Genomic DNA, 20,484 nt, shown 5'->3' with positions numbered 1-20,484 from the left:
GTCGATCCCTTTCTATCATAGAAATCTGACACACGCACACAAAATCATTACAGGTAAGGAGAGGGAATGATGGCTTGCAATGACTTTGAAGGAAGATGGTGGGAAAACAAAAAACTACATAACATGACCATTGCTCCAATATTTGAGTTGAAAGTGAAGTAGATGAATTCGTGGTGTCAATATTCGAGTTGGAGAATCAAAATGTAAATTTACTAAAAGTTCAAGGACTATTGCTCCTAAAAACTACTGGTATGTCTTAAAATTATCATTTGTTTCTAAATTTAACATAAAATGTAACAAATATGAAGGAGTGACTAACAATGCGATAGACAATGCAGTTGATATTGATTTACTACAGTAATTTTCCTTTTCGATAATTTTGGTAGAGTAAAAAAAGAGGTATGTGAGATTTGACACAAAAAAATAAGGAAAATACTAGGGAGACCAACTTTAGATACCAACTTGTGTACCAACTCTCTAATAGAGTGTGTGACCCATTGTATTGGTGGGTTCCACCTCTATTAAAGAGTTGGTACACAAATTAGTATTTAAAGTTGACCTCCCTAGCATAACCCAAAAAAGAAACGTATACGAGAGGATTTTTCAAAAAATTTCCCAATGAAATCTCTTGGCACGCTTGGGCACTTGGTTTTGCGCCATTACCATTTCCAAATTTCCGATTCCGATTCGAAAACCGTGCGAAGGGTCAAGGCCATGATCAGGGGGATGTTCATTAAAATGACCAAAACAACCCCGACCAAAAATAAGATCACCTCTGAAGCACTCTGCAATTAAAAGCAAAATCAAGCCCCAATAAATATCTTCGAAGAAAAAAAAGAGACTGAGTGAAAGAGGAACTTTGCGATTTCAATTTCCATTTTGCGTTTCGACATTTTTTGTTTTCCCAGAAAACCAGAACAGCAAACGCTATCGGCCATCCAAATCCATGGATCCAAACAGAGTGGAAGCCGAGCGCTTGCTCGGAATCGCCGAGAAGCTTCTACACAGCCGAGATCTGAGCAGCTGCCGTGACTTCGCAATTCTGGCGCAAGAGACCGAGCCGCTATTGGAAGGCTCAGATCAGATCTTGGCCGTCGCCGACGTGCTCTTGGCCGCCGACAAGCGCGTAAACAACCACCACGACTGGTACGCCGTTCTCCAGGTCGATCGCCGATCCGAAGATCAGGATCTCATCAAGAGGTCATATCGACGGCTGGCGTTGCTCCTCCACCCGGACAAGAACAAGTACGCTTATGCCGAGCACGCGTTCAAGCTTGTCGCCGATGCATGGGCCGTTTTGTCCGACCCGACTCGGAAGCCGATTTACGACAACGAGTTGGGCCCGTTCAGCCGAGTCGATCTCAGCGCACCGAATTCGAACAAATTGCCTGTACGGCGAGTCAATCGGAGCCGAAACGACGCCGATTTGACAAACGACGGTGAGCATCATCAGCAGCAGAGGTCGAGATTGTCGACTTTCTGGACGACGTGCCCGTACTGCTATGTGCTGTACGAGTACCCTAGGGTTTACGAGAATTGCTGTTTGAGGTGCCAGAATTGTAAGCGCGGGTTTGAGGCGGTGGTTGTGCCGAATTTGCCGCCATTGGTGCAAGGCCAGGAGGCCTACTACTGCTGTTGGGCGTTTTTTCCGATGGGATTTGTGGGCGGGACCCACTCCAATGGCGGGAAGGGTAAGGCGGCCCCGGCAGCGGCCGCAGCCGCCTTTCCCAATTGGATGCCACCTGTCTTTTCGACGACGCCGCCGCAGAGTAAAACTCCGGTGGCTGCCACGGCGGTCCCCGTGGTGGCCAATTCGGGTGGAGTGATGGATGTTTCGGATGGGAACCCGGATTTGGGGACTAATCAGAAGAAGAGGGGACGGCCCAGGAAGGTTATTTGATTTGGTGGTTTAAGGCAGATGACTCTTTGTAATTTTTAGGTTGGTTTTCTGAAGCTGCTCGGTTTGGAAAACGCGGAAGGTACTCTCTTTACAGTCTTTACTTTTGTTGTTGTTGATCTTGGGGTAGAATGTAATTGTTGCTTTGTAGATGTTGTTGTCTTCTGAAGTTATTGAACTGACTGCGTTTGTAGATTTTGTAGTTGATTTGTAATCAGTAATGTGATGCCATTAAGCTTTTTCAACCATTCTATAGAGCCTTTTGCTGCCTCTTTATACTGGATGCATGCGCATGTAAATTTTGTGGGTGCATGTCTGATCAAGGTAGCTGATTAGCTGAATCATCTTGGGTGTAGATGAACAGAACTGAACAGAACTGAACAGAACTGAAATCTTTTTTCTTTTTTTTTAACACTCGAGTTCTATGATATCGTATTGAAGAAAAAAATTGTGATTGTTCTTTTGCTATGGTAGTTACTGTGTGATGTTCAATATGTAAAAGAATGCAGAGGTTGACAGACAAACAAGAAGACTAAAATTAAATTAACCGAGGCTATAGAGCAGAGGGTAGAGACTCCATGAAGTTTAAGTACTGGTTAGATATAAACTCATTACCTTGCATTCAGGCTTCAGATAGAAATCCTAACTGATTCTAACGAGCCTAACTAATTGTTTTTTCATATTCATATTTTCTGTTTCGGTGGAACTCTAAAAGAATCGTGCACACGAAACTTCATGTCATTACTTCTATAGTTGCAGCTGCTGCATCACATCTGTTACAGCATCCCCTGTTATAAATGAGTGTCAGCAGCAGTTTTTGATGTAGATGATGAAGTATACTGGATAGAAATAATGTATGGGAGTATTCTGTGCGGTCATTGTAAGTGCGGTTCGACTTTGAACGTCTAATAGGCTTAACCCGCAACCCCTAACTATAAAGGGTGAATACTACCTTTAAGGCTATAAGTTTTTCCGGTGATTTGTGGAGATACATAAACATTCTTGGTTTTCCCTTTGGGGAGGAATTTAAAGAAATTTAGAATGGATTTGCTGTTAATCTGCCTTTCCTTAGACTGAGTATTTTGTTGGTAACATCATTGTTATTGTTTTTGTTCTGAGTCAAACTAATTTCCTTGTAACACTTCTCAGAGCAATTGCTGCGATTTTAGGAAACATACTACTGCCCAAAAAAAAAAAAAAAAAAAAAAAGGGGCTGTACGACATGATAGATTTGGTTTTGGATTAATGGTGTACCCTACAAATGCCAGTACTTTTACAAGGGACCACATGCTTAGAGAAAATTCCCATTTCAACTTAACGTAGGAAAACATTGTACTTTGGTGTGTGGATGGTCCTTTTCGCATTTAAAGGTGAAAGTGATCCTTTTGCAAATTCTTCATTGCTGAGGCGTACGCAAATGGGATGAAATGAATTAGGATGGATGGTTAACTGGCATCAAATTTGATTGACTTTATGAGGAGAAGTTGATCAATTTTGTGAACCAAGAAAAAGTAGGTGCATGCAAATTTACAGGTCCTATTCCTGGGCACCAAATTATTGCAGAACTGGAACTTAGACGCCCAACTGCTGTACTCATACGATTTTTTATTTTTTTTATATGTATTATGTATGATTATCTTTGAGTTTGGATCATGTCATTGTCTTTATATGTCCTGATAATCCTTGGTTTAAGGATTTTTGCGGACATTTTGACATGAGGGAGGAATGCAGTTTTTTTTAAAAATACAAACAACAAACATAGGGTTGTGTGGTACGCTTTTTCCTTCACGGGATTTTCTTGTTTTGGGGCTTTTTATGACGAGGTTTTGATGAGACAACCTCAGGGACCGTACACCCCTTTTTTTCTTTCCAGTTGTTCTGGTTACAAATTAACGAAGTTTCTCTTTCTTTATTTATTTATAATAATAAAAAACACCTTTTGTCCTCCCAAATGGAAAAAAACAAAAACGTGAAATTCGTTTTCACGGGTGAGGGAAATTTCCAACAACGTTTGCAGGCAGGCATATGATCCTCTTATCTTAGAGCATTTCCAGCAGGGCTGGAAAAACTCGGACTGGGGGGGTTTGGGCAAAAAACGGAGTCCAGCAGCAAAAGTCCAGCCCGGGCGAGAGTGGGGGCCACCAAAACGGGCAGGCCCGAAGGCGAATTCGGCCCGAGCTCGGGCTCGAAGGCTGGGACAAAATAGCTGACGCCAGCATGGCGTCAGCCCTGAAATTTTGAATTTTTTTTTACCGTTGGCGCGTGCATTGCACGCGCCAACGTTAAAAAAAAATTCACATCAGCGCTACAGTGTCGCCAACGGCTCTTTGACATGTGGCGGCCTCTGGTCGCTCCGATTGGAATTTTTTCTTCAATCCAACGGCAGCCAATTTTTCTGCCAAAAAAAATTGAATTTTTTTTAAAAAAATACACAAAAAATTACAGAATTTTTTGTGTATAAATACCAACCAATACTCTTCACTTTTAACACCAACTCATCATATATTTTCTTCTCCTTCTACTATTGTTCACTTTCTCCTCAAATTTTATTCACTTTCTATTCAATATTTTTTCACTTTGAAGTTGTAATTTTTTTTCTAGCATATTATGGGTTTTTCTAATGAAAATGGAGGGGCATGGAGCATGATGGAATATGTTAGCTTGTGTGAGGCTTGGGTCCAAGTTAGTCATTGTCCCGTAACGGGCAATGAGATTAAATTTTCTCATATGTGGAAAAAAATTCATCAAGCATTTTGTGAAAGGGCAATTGGTTCTACACGTACAGAAATGACATTATCCAATAGGTGGAAAGTTCTTAATAAAGAGTTGGGGAAATAGAGAAATGCCTTAGCAAAAGCGATTGACAACCATCGAAGCGGAGAAAATCTTAGCAATGAGGTAAATTATTTGTCATTTTTCTTCTATTAATTTCTATGTCATATTAATTTTTATTTAAATGTTTCTTGCAATTTATATATTTTGTTAATATGTCTCTAGTTTTTTTTAATACATGTTGTATTTTTTTATTATTTCTTTAATTTCCATTAGTTTTTTTTTACATGTTGCATTGCCAATATTTTAAAAATTCTCTTGCATTTCCATTTCATTTTTTTTTTATAGATTATACAAGCACAAATGTGGTTTGGTGCTACTAGCCAAGGGAAAAAAAGTTTCAACCATACCCATTGTTGGGAGGTGGTAAAGACTTGTAAGAGATTCCAAATTATTCCAACCGGTCCGACGGTAGTCTTGAACGAGACTCCACTTCGTGAGACTCCGGCATCGGATTCACCTATGGATTCCCCGATGAATCTAGACTCACCAATTGAAAATGAGCCAAGGCCTATTGGGAGGAAGGCGGCGAAGGCGAAGAGAGGGAGTAATTCTAGCAAGAATGCATCTCAATTTTTGGAGTAACTTTCAAAGCACCAAGCCATGAGAATTGAAATGGACTTGAAACAACAAGAGCACGATATGGCTATTCAAGTAGAATATGCAAAAGAAAGGGAGTATGTACACAAAGAAAGGGAGTATGTACGCGAACAAAACATTGAAAAAAAAGATCGGGAAACCATGGCCATGGATACAAGCCATATGTCCCCTGAAACAAAACAATACTGGAAGCTAGAACGAAGGGATGTTATGAGATGAAGACTTTTTCGTGACGATGGACCTAGCAACACGGATTGGTTAAATGATGGAAACCATTAAAATAGTTTGTTTGCCTTTCATGTCTTAGTTTACTTGCCTTTGATTTCATTGTATTTTTTGTTTTCTTTAATTCATGTACCTTTGATTTCATTGTATTTTTTGTTTTCTTTAATTCATGTACCTTTCATTTCATTGTATTTTTTGTTTTGTTTAATTCATGTATTTTATTTTATTGTTAGTTGTATTGCTTTTCTTTTAGTCAATAAAGAAAATATTCAACAAAAATCCTTTTTATTCAAAACATTCCATACATAAAAAACAAACCACAACCAAAGCATAAAAAATAAACAACCCACAACCAAAGCATAAAACATAAACAACCCACAACCAAAGCATAAAAAATAAACAACCCACAACCAAAGCATAAAACATAAACAACCCACTCACAACAAAAAATAAACAACATACAACATAAACATAATAAAATAAAAACAACTTCTTCACTTCACTTTATTCACCTTCATTTCCTTCATTGCCTTTCACCGCCCATAAATGCTCCATCAAGTCAACTTGACGGTGTTCATGAATATACGACGATTGCATCTCCGTGTAGCGATCAATCATACGAGGCATGAAACTACCGTCTCTAACCAACGGTTCATGCTGCACTGCTTCTCCATTTGGCCCCACTGGTTTTTCATAAATTCGTGTTAGGGCCGTGTCCATGGGATTTGGTTCATACACGTCATCAGCATCGTAATCATATTCATCTTCCACAATCATGTTATGGAGGATGATACAAGTCATCATTATACTCCTAAGCACCTCCTCGTCAAATAGACGTGTCGCGCCCCTGATAATAGCCCACCGAGCTTGAAGGATACCAAAGCACCTCTCAACATCTTTTCTGTACCCCTCTTGATAGCGAGCAAAAAAATTTTCCTTATGGGATCGAGGATGTGGAATTGTTTTCACAAATGTTGTCCACCTCGGGTATATGCCATCAGCTAGATAATACCCGGTCTGGTAGATGTTATTGTTAATTTCATATGTGATATTTGGGGCTTCACCTCTCAAAACATCATTGAACACCGGGGATTGACCTAGGACATTCAAATCGTTTTGAGATCCGGCAACTCCGAAGAAGGCGTGCCAAACCCATGTATCAAAACCAGCAACTGCTTCCAGGATGATACTTTTCTGCCCTTTTCTATTTCCGTAGTCCCTTTGCCAAGCAGTTGGACAATTTTTCCACTGCCAGTGCATGCAGTCAATGCTACCAATCATGCCAGGGAATCCTCGAGACTCAGCTTTTTGGAGAAGCCTTTGCAGGTCCCTGGGCGTAGGTCTGCGGAGGTAGTCTTTGGTGTACAGAGTTTCCACTGCATCACAAAATCGCACCAAGCTCTCCAAAATAGTGGACTTCCCCATCCGAGCAATCTCATCCACCTGATCAGCAGATGACCCATACGCCAACATTCGTATCACAGCTGTGAACTTCTGCTCTGGAAGAAGTCCCAAATTTCCAGCACAATTTCTCTTTTGAACAAAATATTCATCATAATTGCAAATATCATGCATGATTTTATTGAACAAATGGGGTTGCATTCTATATCTCCCTCGAAAATGAACATCAGAGCACAGAGATTGTGGGATAAAATAATCTTCCATAAGATTCTTACCCCGGGAATGTCTATGTCTGTCCACATTTGGGCGACGGCCTTCTCGTGAACCACGGCGAGCCTGCTTTTCTTCCTCTAGCAAAGCAACTGCTATGCCAAGTTGCTCATCTAGTTCTCTCTGCGCCCTTTTGCTTGCAGCTCGTCTACGCATTCTTTCTCTAGTTTCTCGCTCTTGCCTCTCCAAAACCTCTTCCATGTCTGCCATTGAGAATGGAGAATGAAATCTAAAATTTGAGAAATGAAAATGTAGAGAAGAACTGGTGTGGGAGGTATGAGCTGAACCTCTGATTTTGTAGAAAAATGTACACAGATAGATATGACACGCGGCGCAACCTTAGAGGGTGAAAATCTTATCTGAAATTTGAAATTCAAATGAAATTTCAAATTTCAAATTTATCTGAAATTTGAATTCAGAAATGTATCTGAAATTTGACATTTTGAATTTATCTGAAATTTGAATTTTGAAATGTATCTGAAATTTGAAATTTATCTGAAATTTGAAACCGAAAATCTTATCCGATATGAATAGTATTAACACGTAGGAACCCAAAAATCTTATCCGAAAATATTATCCAAATTAATTGTTTAAGTAAACAAAATTGTGAAAAAAACAAAAAAATGAATAGTAATTGCCATGGCAAACCCCAACTGCTGGAAACACATTTTGCTGGAGGGGGCTAGAGCAGCCACTATTTACATGAATAGTGCCTGCCCTAGGGCTAATCTTGCCATGGCAAGAGTCAACTGGTGGAAATGCTCTTAGGAGAGCCAATAAGTTGTGTTATTCCCAAGACTCTTGGATAATGCTTGCTTTATGGACAGTCTGACGATTCAAGCTTTGGAATTTCTCTTTATTCTTTATGTCACACCAACATGAATTGCCACATCATCTTTTTAATTTTCATAATTATTATCTCTGTCAAGCATCACATGTTTCTCTTTCTTATCCTCAGCTTAGTTCTTCCTGTATCTTTTGGCCTGTAAAATATATCCATTCATTGAAGAAAGAGAAATAACGCACACAGAGAGAGCCATACAAACCTGGGAAACTAATAAATAGACCAAAAATATAATTATAATCAAGAAAATAGAAGTGTTGACTTCATCAAATAAATTTAGAAACCATAAAAAAGCTGACTAAGCACGTAAGTTAGTATTAAAAAGTCAGTATTTTGCCTGAGAATCCCAGCTGCAAACGTGTCCTTCTCCGCCATTGTCATCTCATTATGCCTTTGGTGAGAAGAACAAGTTTGCAGCTGGGATTGGCATTGCTATTTGAAACAACCATGGAGCGTTTGTCGGGCTGAGGCCCCAGCAGCGCTCAAGGGGTGCTATTTTGCTGCCAATGTCGGTGGCAAAGATGTCATTATCGAATAATCTGACTCCAAGGAGCTAATTCAAACTGGAAGGGAAATATCTCAAAAGGCAAGTGGAGCTAGCATCTATCCTCTTTTAAAGATGAGAATCCGGGAAGTGCGTAGATTCAGGTCGTGTGTTTGGCGTTGGATTACACGTCAAGCAAATTCGGTTTCTGATGCCTTGGCAGGAAGGGCTAAGAAGTTACAAACTCATTGCCTTTCATTGATCAGGCTTCAGATAGCAATCCTAACTAATGGATAACCGGCCGACTGATTGTTTATTCATATCCATATTTGCTGTCTTGGTGAACTTGTAAAACAATCTTGCACTCCAAGCTTCATATCATTACTTGTATAGTTGCACCTGCAGTTACAGCATCCCCTGTTATAAATGAGTGTCAGCAGGCTGCACATGTTTTTGATGCAGCTGCTGAAGTGTACTGAATTTATAGCAATATATAGCATTGTTGCATGGTTGTTATTTCTTACTTGGTTCCCAAAGGCTTCGTTTGGATGGAGGGATATAAAAGAAGGGATTTGGATTTGAAAATAAGGTAAAATTTGCTAACAAAGAATAACCTCATTAGATTAAGGTTACATGTGATTAAGGAATCATTTGAAATCCATTCTTGTACTAGTCTAAGGAATCCTTCCGTCCATATGGAGGCTAAGGTTTTCCGGTGGATACATAATCTTTCTTGGTACTCCCTTTGGGGAAAAATTTGTTAGAAATTTAGAATAGAATTGATGTTAATCTGCCTTTCTTAGACTGGCAGTATTTTGTTGGTTTGGTACTAAGTACTAACAAATTTCCTTGTAATACTTCTCAGAGCAATTGCTGCGATTTTAGGAACCAGAGACCACTGGAAAAAAAGAGGCTTTAAACAACATGATAAGATTTGGTTCTGGACTAATGGTATACCCTACAAATGCCTGTACTTTTACAAGGGACCACATGCTTTAGAGAAAATTTCCATGTCCATTTCCATTCAAGTAGGAAAGCATTGTACTTTTTTTTTTTTTGTGTGAATGGTCCTTTTCGCATTTAAAGGTGAATGTGATCCTTTTGCAAATTCTTCATCGCTGAGGCATACACAAATGGGATGAAGTAAATTAGGATGGATGATTAACTGGCATCAAATTTGTTCACTTTATGAGGAGAAGTTGATCAATTTTGTGAACCAAGAAAAAATAGGTGCATGCAAAGATTACAGGTCCTACTCATTGGCACCAATGATCGCAAAACTGGAACTGAGACACCCAATTGCTCTGCTGATATGAAAGGGTTTTTTTTTTTTTTTTTTTCATATATAATTGGTTATTAGTTTTGATCATGTCCGGATGATCCTTGATTTAAGGATTTTCGCGGTTATTCTGAACACAAGGAGTGCAGTATAACTTCTTTTTTTTTTTTTTTTTTTCTTCTTCTTAAACAACTTACAGATTAGAAAGTTAGAGTCTGTATTTTATACTCCACACACCTATTGTTCCCCCCCAATAGAAATAAATAAATAAATAAAAACATGAAATTCGTTCATAGTTGAGGGTAATTTAATTTGAGTTTGGATAATCTGCTCCAACAAGCTATGCAGGCATATGGTCCTCTTATCTTAAAAGAGCCAATAAGTTGTGTTATTCCCAAGCATCTACTCTTGGATAATGCTTCGCGGGACAGTATGACAACTCAACCTTTGGAATCTCTCTTCTTCTTTTGTCAAAGGTAGGAAGGGGCGGGGACATACTCACACATGGGTGTCTAGAGGTTTTGAATCTGAAACCACTCATCTTAGGCCAAACATACTTTTTCATTATGATATGGCCTCATTGGGACTTTGGAATCTGTCTCTATTCCGTCATACTTTGGAAAAGTTATTGTGTGTATGTCGCTTGTGTAAGGAAAATGCTTAGACATGCTACGTTTTTATACCACTTTATAATATCAACTTATGTGGCAGTTGACATAATAATTCTAAACTCTTATGTGGCAACTAACATAATAACCCATGTCATCTACCACATCAACTCATATTTATTAATTTTTAATTTTTAATTTAGTGAACAAATTAATATATATATCCAAAAATATGCCCCTCCCCTTCCCTCTTCTCTCCTCCTCCGCCCTTCTTCTATCTCCCCTCCTCTCCCCTCACTTCTTGCCCGCCCTTCCCCTCATTTTTCCCTCTCCTCCCCAGCTTTGGATGGCTTTGTTGTTTAGTCATGTTGGTGGATATAGACGAGGTGGCTAAGCAACTTTTATTTTCTTGATGTGTATTTACAGTTTTCTTGATTTGTAATAATTGCATCAACTCCTTGTGAGTTTGGTGTTTGATTGTAATCTAGTCTCCACTTGTATTTTGTACTTATGAGAGTTTAAAAGTTATTGTATTGGCATATTTGGGCGATCATATCAGGTTTGTTCAGGCGTGCTACTTTTATGCCGAATTTTTTTGGCCTTATGTGACATGTATCATGATTAACTCTATGTGGTTACTATGCTTTCATGTTTGTATTACCCATTTGTAGGTATTTGTATTTATTCTTACCCTTGTAGTTGATGATCTTTGTGTTTACTTTATGAATACAAATGTCAGTTTTCTTTAAATAAATAAATAAATAAATGTCTCTTTCTCACTCCTCCCGTATCATCCCTTTTCTCACCAACGTGATTGAAGACGACCACCACCAACGGTTCAAATGGGTCGTCAATGACAATAGTAATGTAGAAAGGAGAAACCCATCAATCACTGGTATTGTCAAATATCTAAGGGTGCCCACAAATAACACTCCCGTGAGGTAAAAGCACACGAACTTCCTATTTAGATGCTCCAAATAACGTCACCTATTTGTCCAAATCACATGAAATGCCTATTTTATTCGTGTGGAAGGTGATATGGATAGTTACCTGAAAACAAAATCTTACACGATAAAACTAAAAAGTTGTATGGAAACTAAAATAAATCATGTGGAAGGTGACATGGATTATCATGTGAGATGGCACATAATATGATATTAAAAAATGGTATAAAAATGTTATATATCTAGTATTATTCTTTTTGTAAATATCAATAATGCTACAGGTACCAACTTACATATCAACTTATGTGACATTGACAAATGACTTGAATTACCATGTCATGTGTCACATTACCTTTTTAATTTTGTTCAATTTTATTATTACTCTCTGCCAAGTTATCCCACCACCACCACCACCAGCAACACCAGTCTCCACCTCTGCATAACATCACAATAATGATGTTTAACAAAGTTGATTTGTTTTTCATTCTTTATGAAGTTGAGTTCAACCCATCAAATGTTTCTCTTTCTTCTCCTCAGTTCAGTTCTTCTTGTATCTTTTGGCCTATAAAATAGCCATTGCTTGAATAAAGAGAAATAACGCACAGAGATCCATACAAACTTAATAAACATCAAACTGGAAAGAGAGACTTTCATGCAATTCCGCGTGTCATTGAGTTATTGGCTAGAGATAGCAAAAACTACTATTCCCGTCGCAAGAAGTTTGTTTGAGCTAGGAAACTAAATAGACAAAAAGTACGAATCTAGTAAACAACATAGAAGAGTTTACTTGATCGGCTAGGATTTTTTCTGTGTGGTATAAAAAAAACCTTGAAAAAGAAGCAAAAAGTTCTAACAAACAATGAATTTGCTTTGATGAATTGATGTCTTCCACTCCTTGGCGGCCCAACTATGGAGATCCAGAGAAAGGGAGAATCTTCCTGTGGAAAGGTTTGGCTTTCTATGTTCTTTCTTTGATTAATTTTTCTTTTTTTTAAAGGTGGACAAGCTTCATTTCTATTATGCTTGCTTGTTTTTATTTTTGTTAAAGAAATGTGTGGGCCTTTATTCCCTATGTATAGCAAAGGGTGAGTGAGCGAGGGTTATAGCCCATAGTAGGGTTTAGCTGGATCCACCCTCGGACTTGATCTGGAATTTCACATCTCATCATTGTGGCTATTAAACTCTTTTTTTTTGGGGGTCAATACTGTGGCTATTAAACTTTGTATATCATCGCTTACGAGAACTAGATCAAAGAAAGAGTGAGGTATTTTGACCCAAATATAGGGCAAATCCTCCGTCACGACCAAGTTTGGAAGAGGTAATTTGATTTTTCCTCTATCATATTCTCCATCACATTGCAATGTTATATGCCCTCAAATCAACTTGGGATTTCCAGGACGTGGGGAACCAGCAAAGAAAAAAAAAAAATCATATTGGCTCTATGGACGTTTGACAATGGCGGATCTCGTACTACATCGATGACAATGTTGCGGCTAGGATGAAGCTACGGTTTGGTCTATTTGGTCTACTTAATCAAATAAAGTTAAAAAATATAAAAAAGACAATTAAACTAAAATGAATGACCTGTAATTTGATATGAATTGTCATATCATGTGACACATCAATTGGTATTAAAAAACTGGAGCCCTAACAACTGTTGTAAATGTAAACCATGTTCGCATGTCATGTACTTTTTAAAAACACACTCATCTTTCTTCTTCTTTTTTGGGTCAAACACACACTCATTGTAAACTAGCTTGAAGCTCAATTTTTTTTTTTTGGAACCCTAAACTAGCTTGAAGCTTAGGGTAGCACCATAAAAGAAAACTTGGAAAGCTCGGCCGAAACTCAAGCCCAAACCCTATGGATCTTGAGTACCAGATTTTGTACTGTTTTTGGGCCCATCCAACTCGGGTTGAATTGAAATAAAAACTTGGATCAGAACTAGGTCGGGCCCAACCAACCCACAAGATAAAAAAACAAAAGATTTTTCCACCTAGTCTCAAAAATATAACCGTTGAATTGTGAATTCGTGATCAAACACTTCTTGATAGCTTCGAACAATGTTCAAGGTATTATGGACATTATATCCAAAAAAAATTAAAAGGTACTATGGACATTACTCCATGCCTATAATTTTATGGCGGAAGGAAAAATCAAAAAGTTAAGAGCATATTTATTTATTGGGGATGAGTATTTGAATTATTCTAATTTATAATTTTCATTTGTTTATAAACACATCTGTATTGGAATTTTAATTCATAACTTTTCATGTATTTATTAACATAAAAAAAAAAAAATTGTGGGTTGCACATTAAAATTAGTATTGACCTTCAAAATCAGTAATCGGATGAACTAGGAGAGTAATTGATCCAATTCTAATTCTTTAATTCTCATATTCTTAATTCATGACTTCTTAAATTCTTAGTAACTAAACATGCTTCAATATGAGAAAACTTGTATATCATGAAAATAATACTGTATTGCTATTTTCAACCAATCATGTTTTGTCATACGTAATGAAAATTCCGCATGACGAAACTTGATTGGATAAGATTAAAAAAATAGTGGTATTTCCGTTCGCGTAATTTCTTTCCTTCAATTACCTCTAATTTTCGACATTTGAAAAAAATAAAAACCAAACGTATACAGTCTGACAGAAAAGGAACCCAATAAAGTTGCTTGGTTTTGTCGTTCCAACTTCCAAGACACTTCTCCGCCCACTCAGACCTTCTATTTCCTGTTCATCCTTCGCGCACACAGAACGCCGCGGTCGTTCTCAATCTCAGTCTCTTGCTGTGCCGTCTCTGGTGAAACTGTAAGAACCCAAATCCGCTTTTGTTTGAATGTTCTGCTTTGGCTGTTTATACTTTGTTGTCACTTAAACTGTACTAGTTTTGTCATATGGTCCGAGTTGTTCTGTTTGGTTGCTGAGAAAATGTAGGAAAGAACAAAAGGAAGGAAGACATCAAAGTTTTAAGCTTTGAAAACGAGGTCAAATTTGACAATGGGATGTAAAAATGTTCATAGAAAACTACTTATATTTTAGCAAGGTAATCTGATAATGGTTATTCCCACAAATTGTTAAGGAAAGAACATGACGGTGAGATCAAGTTCTAAGCTTTGAATGAGGTTCAAACGTTCATACAAACTACTTACGTTTTAGCAAAGTAATCTATGCATGGTTGTCTCAACAGAATCTTTAGTATGAAAATCATCTTGTCACCATTATATTTAAATGCCAAGTACATCCTATTACTTTTGATCAGTGTAATAAAAACTTTAAAATTAAGGCCAATATGGTAATTATATACCACCATCCAAACTTTCTTTCTAACTCCATCACATTTAAATACACGTTTAATTAACTAACATGTTAATAAATGGACAAAATCTTGTTAATAACATGTTAACTTGGGAAGCAAAGCATGATGAACTTTTGCAGCCCCTGGATGCAGGTCTAAAGGTTGGAGAAAATCTTAGATTATTACACAATGCTTACGTCAAAGACTCATGAATTATAGTTATTATGTGAACGACCATAGCAGTTCCACAATGCAAGAGTCTTCTGTCTCGTGTCATACCATGTCCCACTTAGATACTTCATTGTCATGCTACTTGGGACTGCCTTACTCCCCCTTTCTATAACTTTGTTGTTGGGGTTACGTGGCTCGGTGCAAGCCATGAGTGAGAATGGGGATTAGTCCCATTAGATAGAAGACACAACAATCTACAATTTTTGAGGAGTGATCCATTTCTAATAGTCTAATAGCACATATGACTTTTGAGATAAAACCCCACACACGATTGGTACATTGGGCTTGCCCATACTCGACTCCCTTAGGTGGTTAAATTGGTGATCGTATTGGGTTGGTTCAGAATTAGTAAGCGTGTCCACACACTGGTTCATGTCTCAACATTTTTAAGGTCACCTCTCCATTATACTTATATGTTTCTGTACACTGTTTATCCCTTTCTGTATGCTGTGATTTTTATCAATTGTCTAACAATAACTCAAAAGTAGATGGGCAACATAGAAAAGGCTATACCATAGTATGATCAAATCACTATGAGTGGCTCAGTTGACTTGAGTTTCATTAAAAGAAAAAAAAAAAGAGCAAAGTACATGTGACAATTTTTTGTGCATAATTGTATGATACGTGTTCCATTTGTAAAATTTTGTTATCTGTAGAGGTTTGCAGGGCAAGATATTACTTTGAAGTTTTTTGTTTTTGTCTTTTTTATATAACAACTGCAATGGCAGACAATGAAAAGCAAACACCTTTCAACTGGGAAAGATCGTATTGATGTGAAAGATGAAGAGGATGTTGCTGCTAATCAATTGGGAGGGGAAGTTAAGGTGGCAGATCTGATATGGGTGAAGATCGATGGAGGCTCATGGTGGCCTGGACAGGTATTTGAGATGCTGTATTTGCTGGTTGTTGTGGCATTCAGTAGTCAAGCAATTTAATTTCATTTGCTGATACCACCAGATTCTATTTGATGTTCACTTAGTCATGGTCAAGGATCCACATCGTTATCTTCTTGTTTATTTGGTAGGTTGTTGATGACAATACTGTGAATGTGAACAACAAGCCAAGTAAAAGATCAGCAGGGAAGGTTCTTGTTCGGCTCTATGGAAGCTATAAACAGTAATTCTTTTTTTCCTTGGTCAGGGTTTTGTCTTCATCTGTATTCTTGTTATGTATAACTTTTGAGCGTGTTTTCTTGCAGCTTGTATGTGGACCTTCTGAAATATCATTCTGAATTTGACATAGTATGTTTTGAATGCATTCTAGAATCTCCTTGAATTCCGCTGATGTATTTGAGCTCTAATTTCCACCAGATTATAATCCTTTTATGCCTATTGATTGTTGAACTTTCAGATACTCAAGCAGAACAATGGTTGTTATAGGGAAATACTTCTAAAAGCTCTGGAGCAGGTAACTATTCTTTCCTTGATAATTGCTCTTGCATAGGATTGATAACATTTGCTTGCAGTTGATGATTTCTCCTATATCAATTAAATATGTATACAGGATGTTTCTTGCTTAAAATCCAGTAGATCAAAGAAGCAAGGGTCCAACTCTAAAGGTTAGCCAACTCAAAATCCCTGTAAAAATGTATTGCATAATATGTATCAGTTAAACAGAATTTTGATTATTATCTAAGTTTAAAGGCTTTAAGTATTACGGACGTCTTGAGAATTTTATAGCTGATCCTATGTTAAGTTGTCATCTTCTAAAGAGCCTAAAGTAAATACAATTATGAAAGGGTAAGGTCAAACGCTTTCAAGACTTCATTTGAGAAGGATATAGAGAACATGGTTATAATACATCTATACTGGTGCTTTCGAACATGCAGATGGTGCCTTCTTCTTTTGTAAATCATGGGATTCCATGTCCAAAATTCCCTGTTTGTGTGTGTGAGTAGAGGTCATAGCTCAAGTTTTGTTTCTGTCAAGGTTACAGCTCCAGTTATTGCAGCAATTTACTATTTGAGGTTTATGAAATTACTGTGTTAGGAATGACCTGAAAGGAAAGTACTCTACTCTTTCTCACAAAAAGATTCTTATATTGGTCAAAATGTTTATATTATGGAGCAGAAAGTGTAGCTGTTTATTCTCCTACACACATGTCCAATCGCAATCATGCAGGGGAAAATCACCAAACAGATTCGTCAAGCTTAGTAAGTTCTGATTTTCAATGGTCCTTATTCTGTAAATTACTTATTCTTGATTGCAGACTACTGAGGCTCAGAGAACTGAATTTTCTGTGAGTTCCTTAGCTGGTATATGTACATGCTTATCTTCATGGGTTGCATTGTCATGAGTTTCATTAAAAGAAAAAAAAAAGAGCAAAGTACATGTGACAATTGTTTGTGCATAATTGTTTGAAACCGAGATGCGTGTTCCATTTGTAAAATTTTGTTATCTGTAGAGGTTTGTAGGGCAAGAAATTACTTTGAAGTTTTTTGTTTTTGTCTTGTTTTTTTTTTTTCCGTTTTCAATTAACAACTGCAATGGCAGACAATGAAAAGCAAACGCCTTTCAACTGGGAAAGATCGTATTGATGTGAAAGATGAAGAGGATGTTGCTGCTAATCAATTGGGAGGGAAAGTTAAGGTGCCAGATCTGATATGGGTGAAGATCAATGGAGGCTCATGGTGGCCTGCACAGGTATTTGAGATGCTGTATTTGCTGGTTGTTGTGGCATTCAGTAATCAAGCTATTTAATTTCATTTGCTGATACCACCAGATTCTATTTGATGTTCACTTCGTCATGGTCAAGAATCCACATCGTTATCTTCTTGTTTATTTGGTAGGTTGTTGATGACAATACTGTGAATGTGAACAACAAGCCAAGTAAAAGATCAGCAGGGAAGGTTCTTGTTCGGCTCTATGGAAGCTATAAATAGTAATTCTTTTTTTCCTTGGTCAGGTGTTTTGTCTTCATCTGTATTCTTGTTACGTATAACTTTTGAGCGTGTTTTCTTGCAGCTTGTATGTGGACCCTCTGAAATATCATTCTGAATTTGACATAGTATGTTTTGAATGCATTCTAGAATCTCCTTAAATTCTGCTGATGTATTTGAGCATTAATTTCCACCAGATTATAATAGTTTTATGCCTATTGATTGTTGAACTTTCAGATACTCAAGCAGAACAATGGTTGTTATAGGGAAATACTTCTAAAAGCTCTGGAGCAGGTAACTATTCTTTCCTTGATAATTGCTCTTGCATAGGATTGAAAACGTTTGCTTGCAGTTGATGGTTTCTCCTATATCAATTAAATATGTCTACAGGATGTTTCTTGCTTAAAATCCAATAGATCAAAGAAGCAAGGGTCTGAGTCTAAAGGTTAGCCAACTCAAAATCCCTGTAAAAACGTATTGCATAATATGTATCAGTTAAACCGAATTTTGATTATTATCTAAGTTTAAAGGCTTTAAGTATTAAAATTGACGGATGTCTTGAGAATTTATAGCAGATCCTATGCTAAGTTGTCATCTTCTAAAGAGCCTAAAGAAAATACAATTATGAAAGGTTGTCAAATGCTTTCAAGACTTCATATTAAATAAATTTGAGAAGGATATAGAGAACATGGCTAGATTACATCTATACTGGTGCTTTCGAACAGGCGGATGGTGCTTTCTTCTTGTGTAAATCATGGGATTCCATGTCCAAAATTCCCTGTTTGTGTGTGTGAGTAGAGGTCATAGCTCAAGTTTTGTTTCTGTCAAGGTTACAGCTCCAGTTATTGCAGCAATTTACTATTTGATGTTTATGAAATTACTGTGTTTGAAATGACCTGAAGGGAAAGTACTCTACTCTTTCTCACAAATAGATTCTTATATTGGTCAAAATGTTTATATTATGGAGCAGAAAGTGTAGCAGTTTATTCTCCTACATGCGTGTCCAATCATAATCATGCAAGGGAAAATCACCAAACAGATTCGTCAAGCTTAGTAAGTTCTGATTTTCAATGGTCCTTGTTCCGTAAATTGCTTATTCTTGATGTCACATACGGAAACTTGGTTGCAGACTACTGAGGTTCAGAGAACTGAATTTTCTGTGAGTTCCTTTAGCTGGTCTATGTACATGCTTATCTTCATGGATTGCATTGTCATGCATTTGCATTATCCAATAAATGTACTATTAGGTAAGGGTTTCTCCGAGAAGACAGCAATATGTCACTATACCACAAAGTAAGCTGGAGCTAAATATGCCAATTGCCAAAGAGGAAGAAGCAAAAAGAAAATCCCCTAGGGAAGATGGTTTGCAAAAGAAACTTAAACGAAATGGCTCAAGTGATCAGGCAGAAGTGAGTGCTCGGAGATTAAGAGTGATGCAACATCTTGGCCTGATTGCTCCTTCAGGATCTCCGTTCCACAAAAATGGACTCATTGTCTGACTTAAGGTATTACATTGTTGTTGTTTGTTATGGTATTGATTATCTGTTAAGAATGCTAAGTTTTCTTTTCTCTTCCTTTGCAGCTATTATGATGTGCCATATAGATACTTCAATTTTGGCCAGAACCATTCAGACTTAACAACCTGTGTTTGTCGTTAGATGCTGCTAGCTGTTAGCTTTTGATGTAAGAATTGCATAGTTGATGCATAGGTTTGTGCTGTAAGGTCACTGACAAAGTAAGCCTGATTATTCTCGGCTAGTGGATTTTTTTGCTCGTTTTTGTTTATGGGTGGTTGCAAAGTCTAGTGGGTTGTGCTCAGTTTATTTTTGTGCTTCTGGGTTAAGCAATTGAATGTAGAAGGAAACTTTCAAAGTGATGAATTTGAAATGCAGAATTTTATGTATATCTTATGTAAATTCTTCTTTGTAGGAAAAAAAATTCTATCTTTTGGCCTGAACCAAAAAGAAGAAAGATATACTGGTAAGGCCTGAAAAACAAACGCTTTTATTTTTTGGATCACACGGACCTATGACTTGTACACCCTGGGCTATAGCCCAGGTGAGTTTTTTTTATTTATTTCTTATAGTTAGTGTTAATGTTAATACCATTTATAGCAGAAATATTAATTTGAACTAATTGGATAATTGTAGCGTTACCTCTAGTTGTCATCTGTCTATCTGACTCTATCTTTGTGAGGATAACTTTTCATTTTTGAATTTTCTTATGAATTTTCTTCTCTTAATTCATTTTTCTTCATCATGGTTGACCTTACCTGGCATTGTTGGTGTAAAATAGGCATTTTAAACAAATAAAATAAAAATTATATGTTCTTAAATTTTATATATATGATCAATTCCTTAAGCCTAAAATCTAATAGTTCAATAAGGTAAATCTAGTCTACCCTATTTTGAAATCCTGGATCCGTCTCATTTGATCAGATGAAACCATTGAGTTGGAGATTTAAGCTCTTCTTTGAACTTGTTCTTTCTGACTTGCTAAACATTTTAAGCATCCTTGATTGATCTGCAACGCAATTAAACATTTTTCTTCTCCCAAGTGGTTGGGAGAGCAAAACAATGAACTAAAGCCAACAATGCTAGGCTTGGCTTATATTACACTTATTGTCAAATTCAGGGAGGAGTGCATGATTTTTAGGGTGCCGATAAACTACAGATAGCCGGAGGCC

The 20,484-nt window shown here is 37.3% G+C and overlaps 2 protein-coding genes across 2 annotated transcripts; both read left to right on the top strand.

The window, feature by feature from the left end:
* Nucleotides 641-2,148, top strand: LOC18792608. Its single transcript, XM_020555099.1, has one exon. It carries the CDS (start codon nucleotides 947-949, stop codon nucleotides 1,898-1,900), a length of 954 nt encoding a protein of 317 aa, XP_020410688.1. The 5' UTR covers nucleotides 641-946; the 3' UTR covers nucleotides 1,901-2,148.
* On the top strand, nucleotides 14,053-19,708 carry LOC109948705. Its single transcript, XM_020562426.1, has 16 exons — nucleotides 14,053-14,202; nucleotides 15,649-15,798; nucleotides 15,945-16,036; nucleotides 16,119-16,161; nucleotides 16,271-16,327; nucleotides 16,424-16,478; nucleotides 16,990-17,072; nucleotides 17,413-17,562; nucleotides 17,709-17,800; nucleotides 17,884-17,926; nucleotides 18,036-18,092; nucleotides 18,189-18,243; nucleotides 18,769-18,851; nucleotides 18,928-18,957; nucleotides 19,046-19,303; nucleotides 19,381-19,708. The coding sequence occupies exons 2-15, from the start codon at nucleotides 15,652-15,654 to the stop codon at nucleotides 19,295-19,297; spliced, it is 1,239 nt and encodes a 412-aa protein (XP_020418015.1). The 5' UTR covers nucleotides 14,053-14,202; nucleotides 15,649-15,651; the 3' UTR covers nucleotides 19,298-19,303; nucleotides 19,381-19,708.

This window comes from Prunus persica, chromosome G1 (genome assembly GCF_000346465.2).
Source record: "Prunus persica cultivar Lovell chromosome G1, Prunus_persica_NCBIv2, whole genome shotgun sequence".
NCBI lineage: Eukaryota > Viridiplantae > Streptophyta > Magnoliopsida > Rosales > Rosaceae > Prunus > Prunus persica.
The sequence above is the reverse complement of the archived record's forward strand: the minus strand, read 5'-3'. Positions and strand labels throughout refer to the sequence as shown.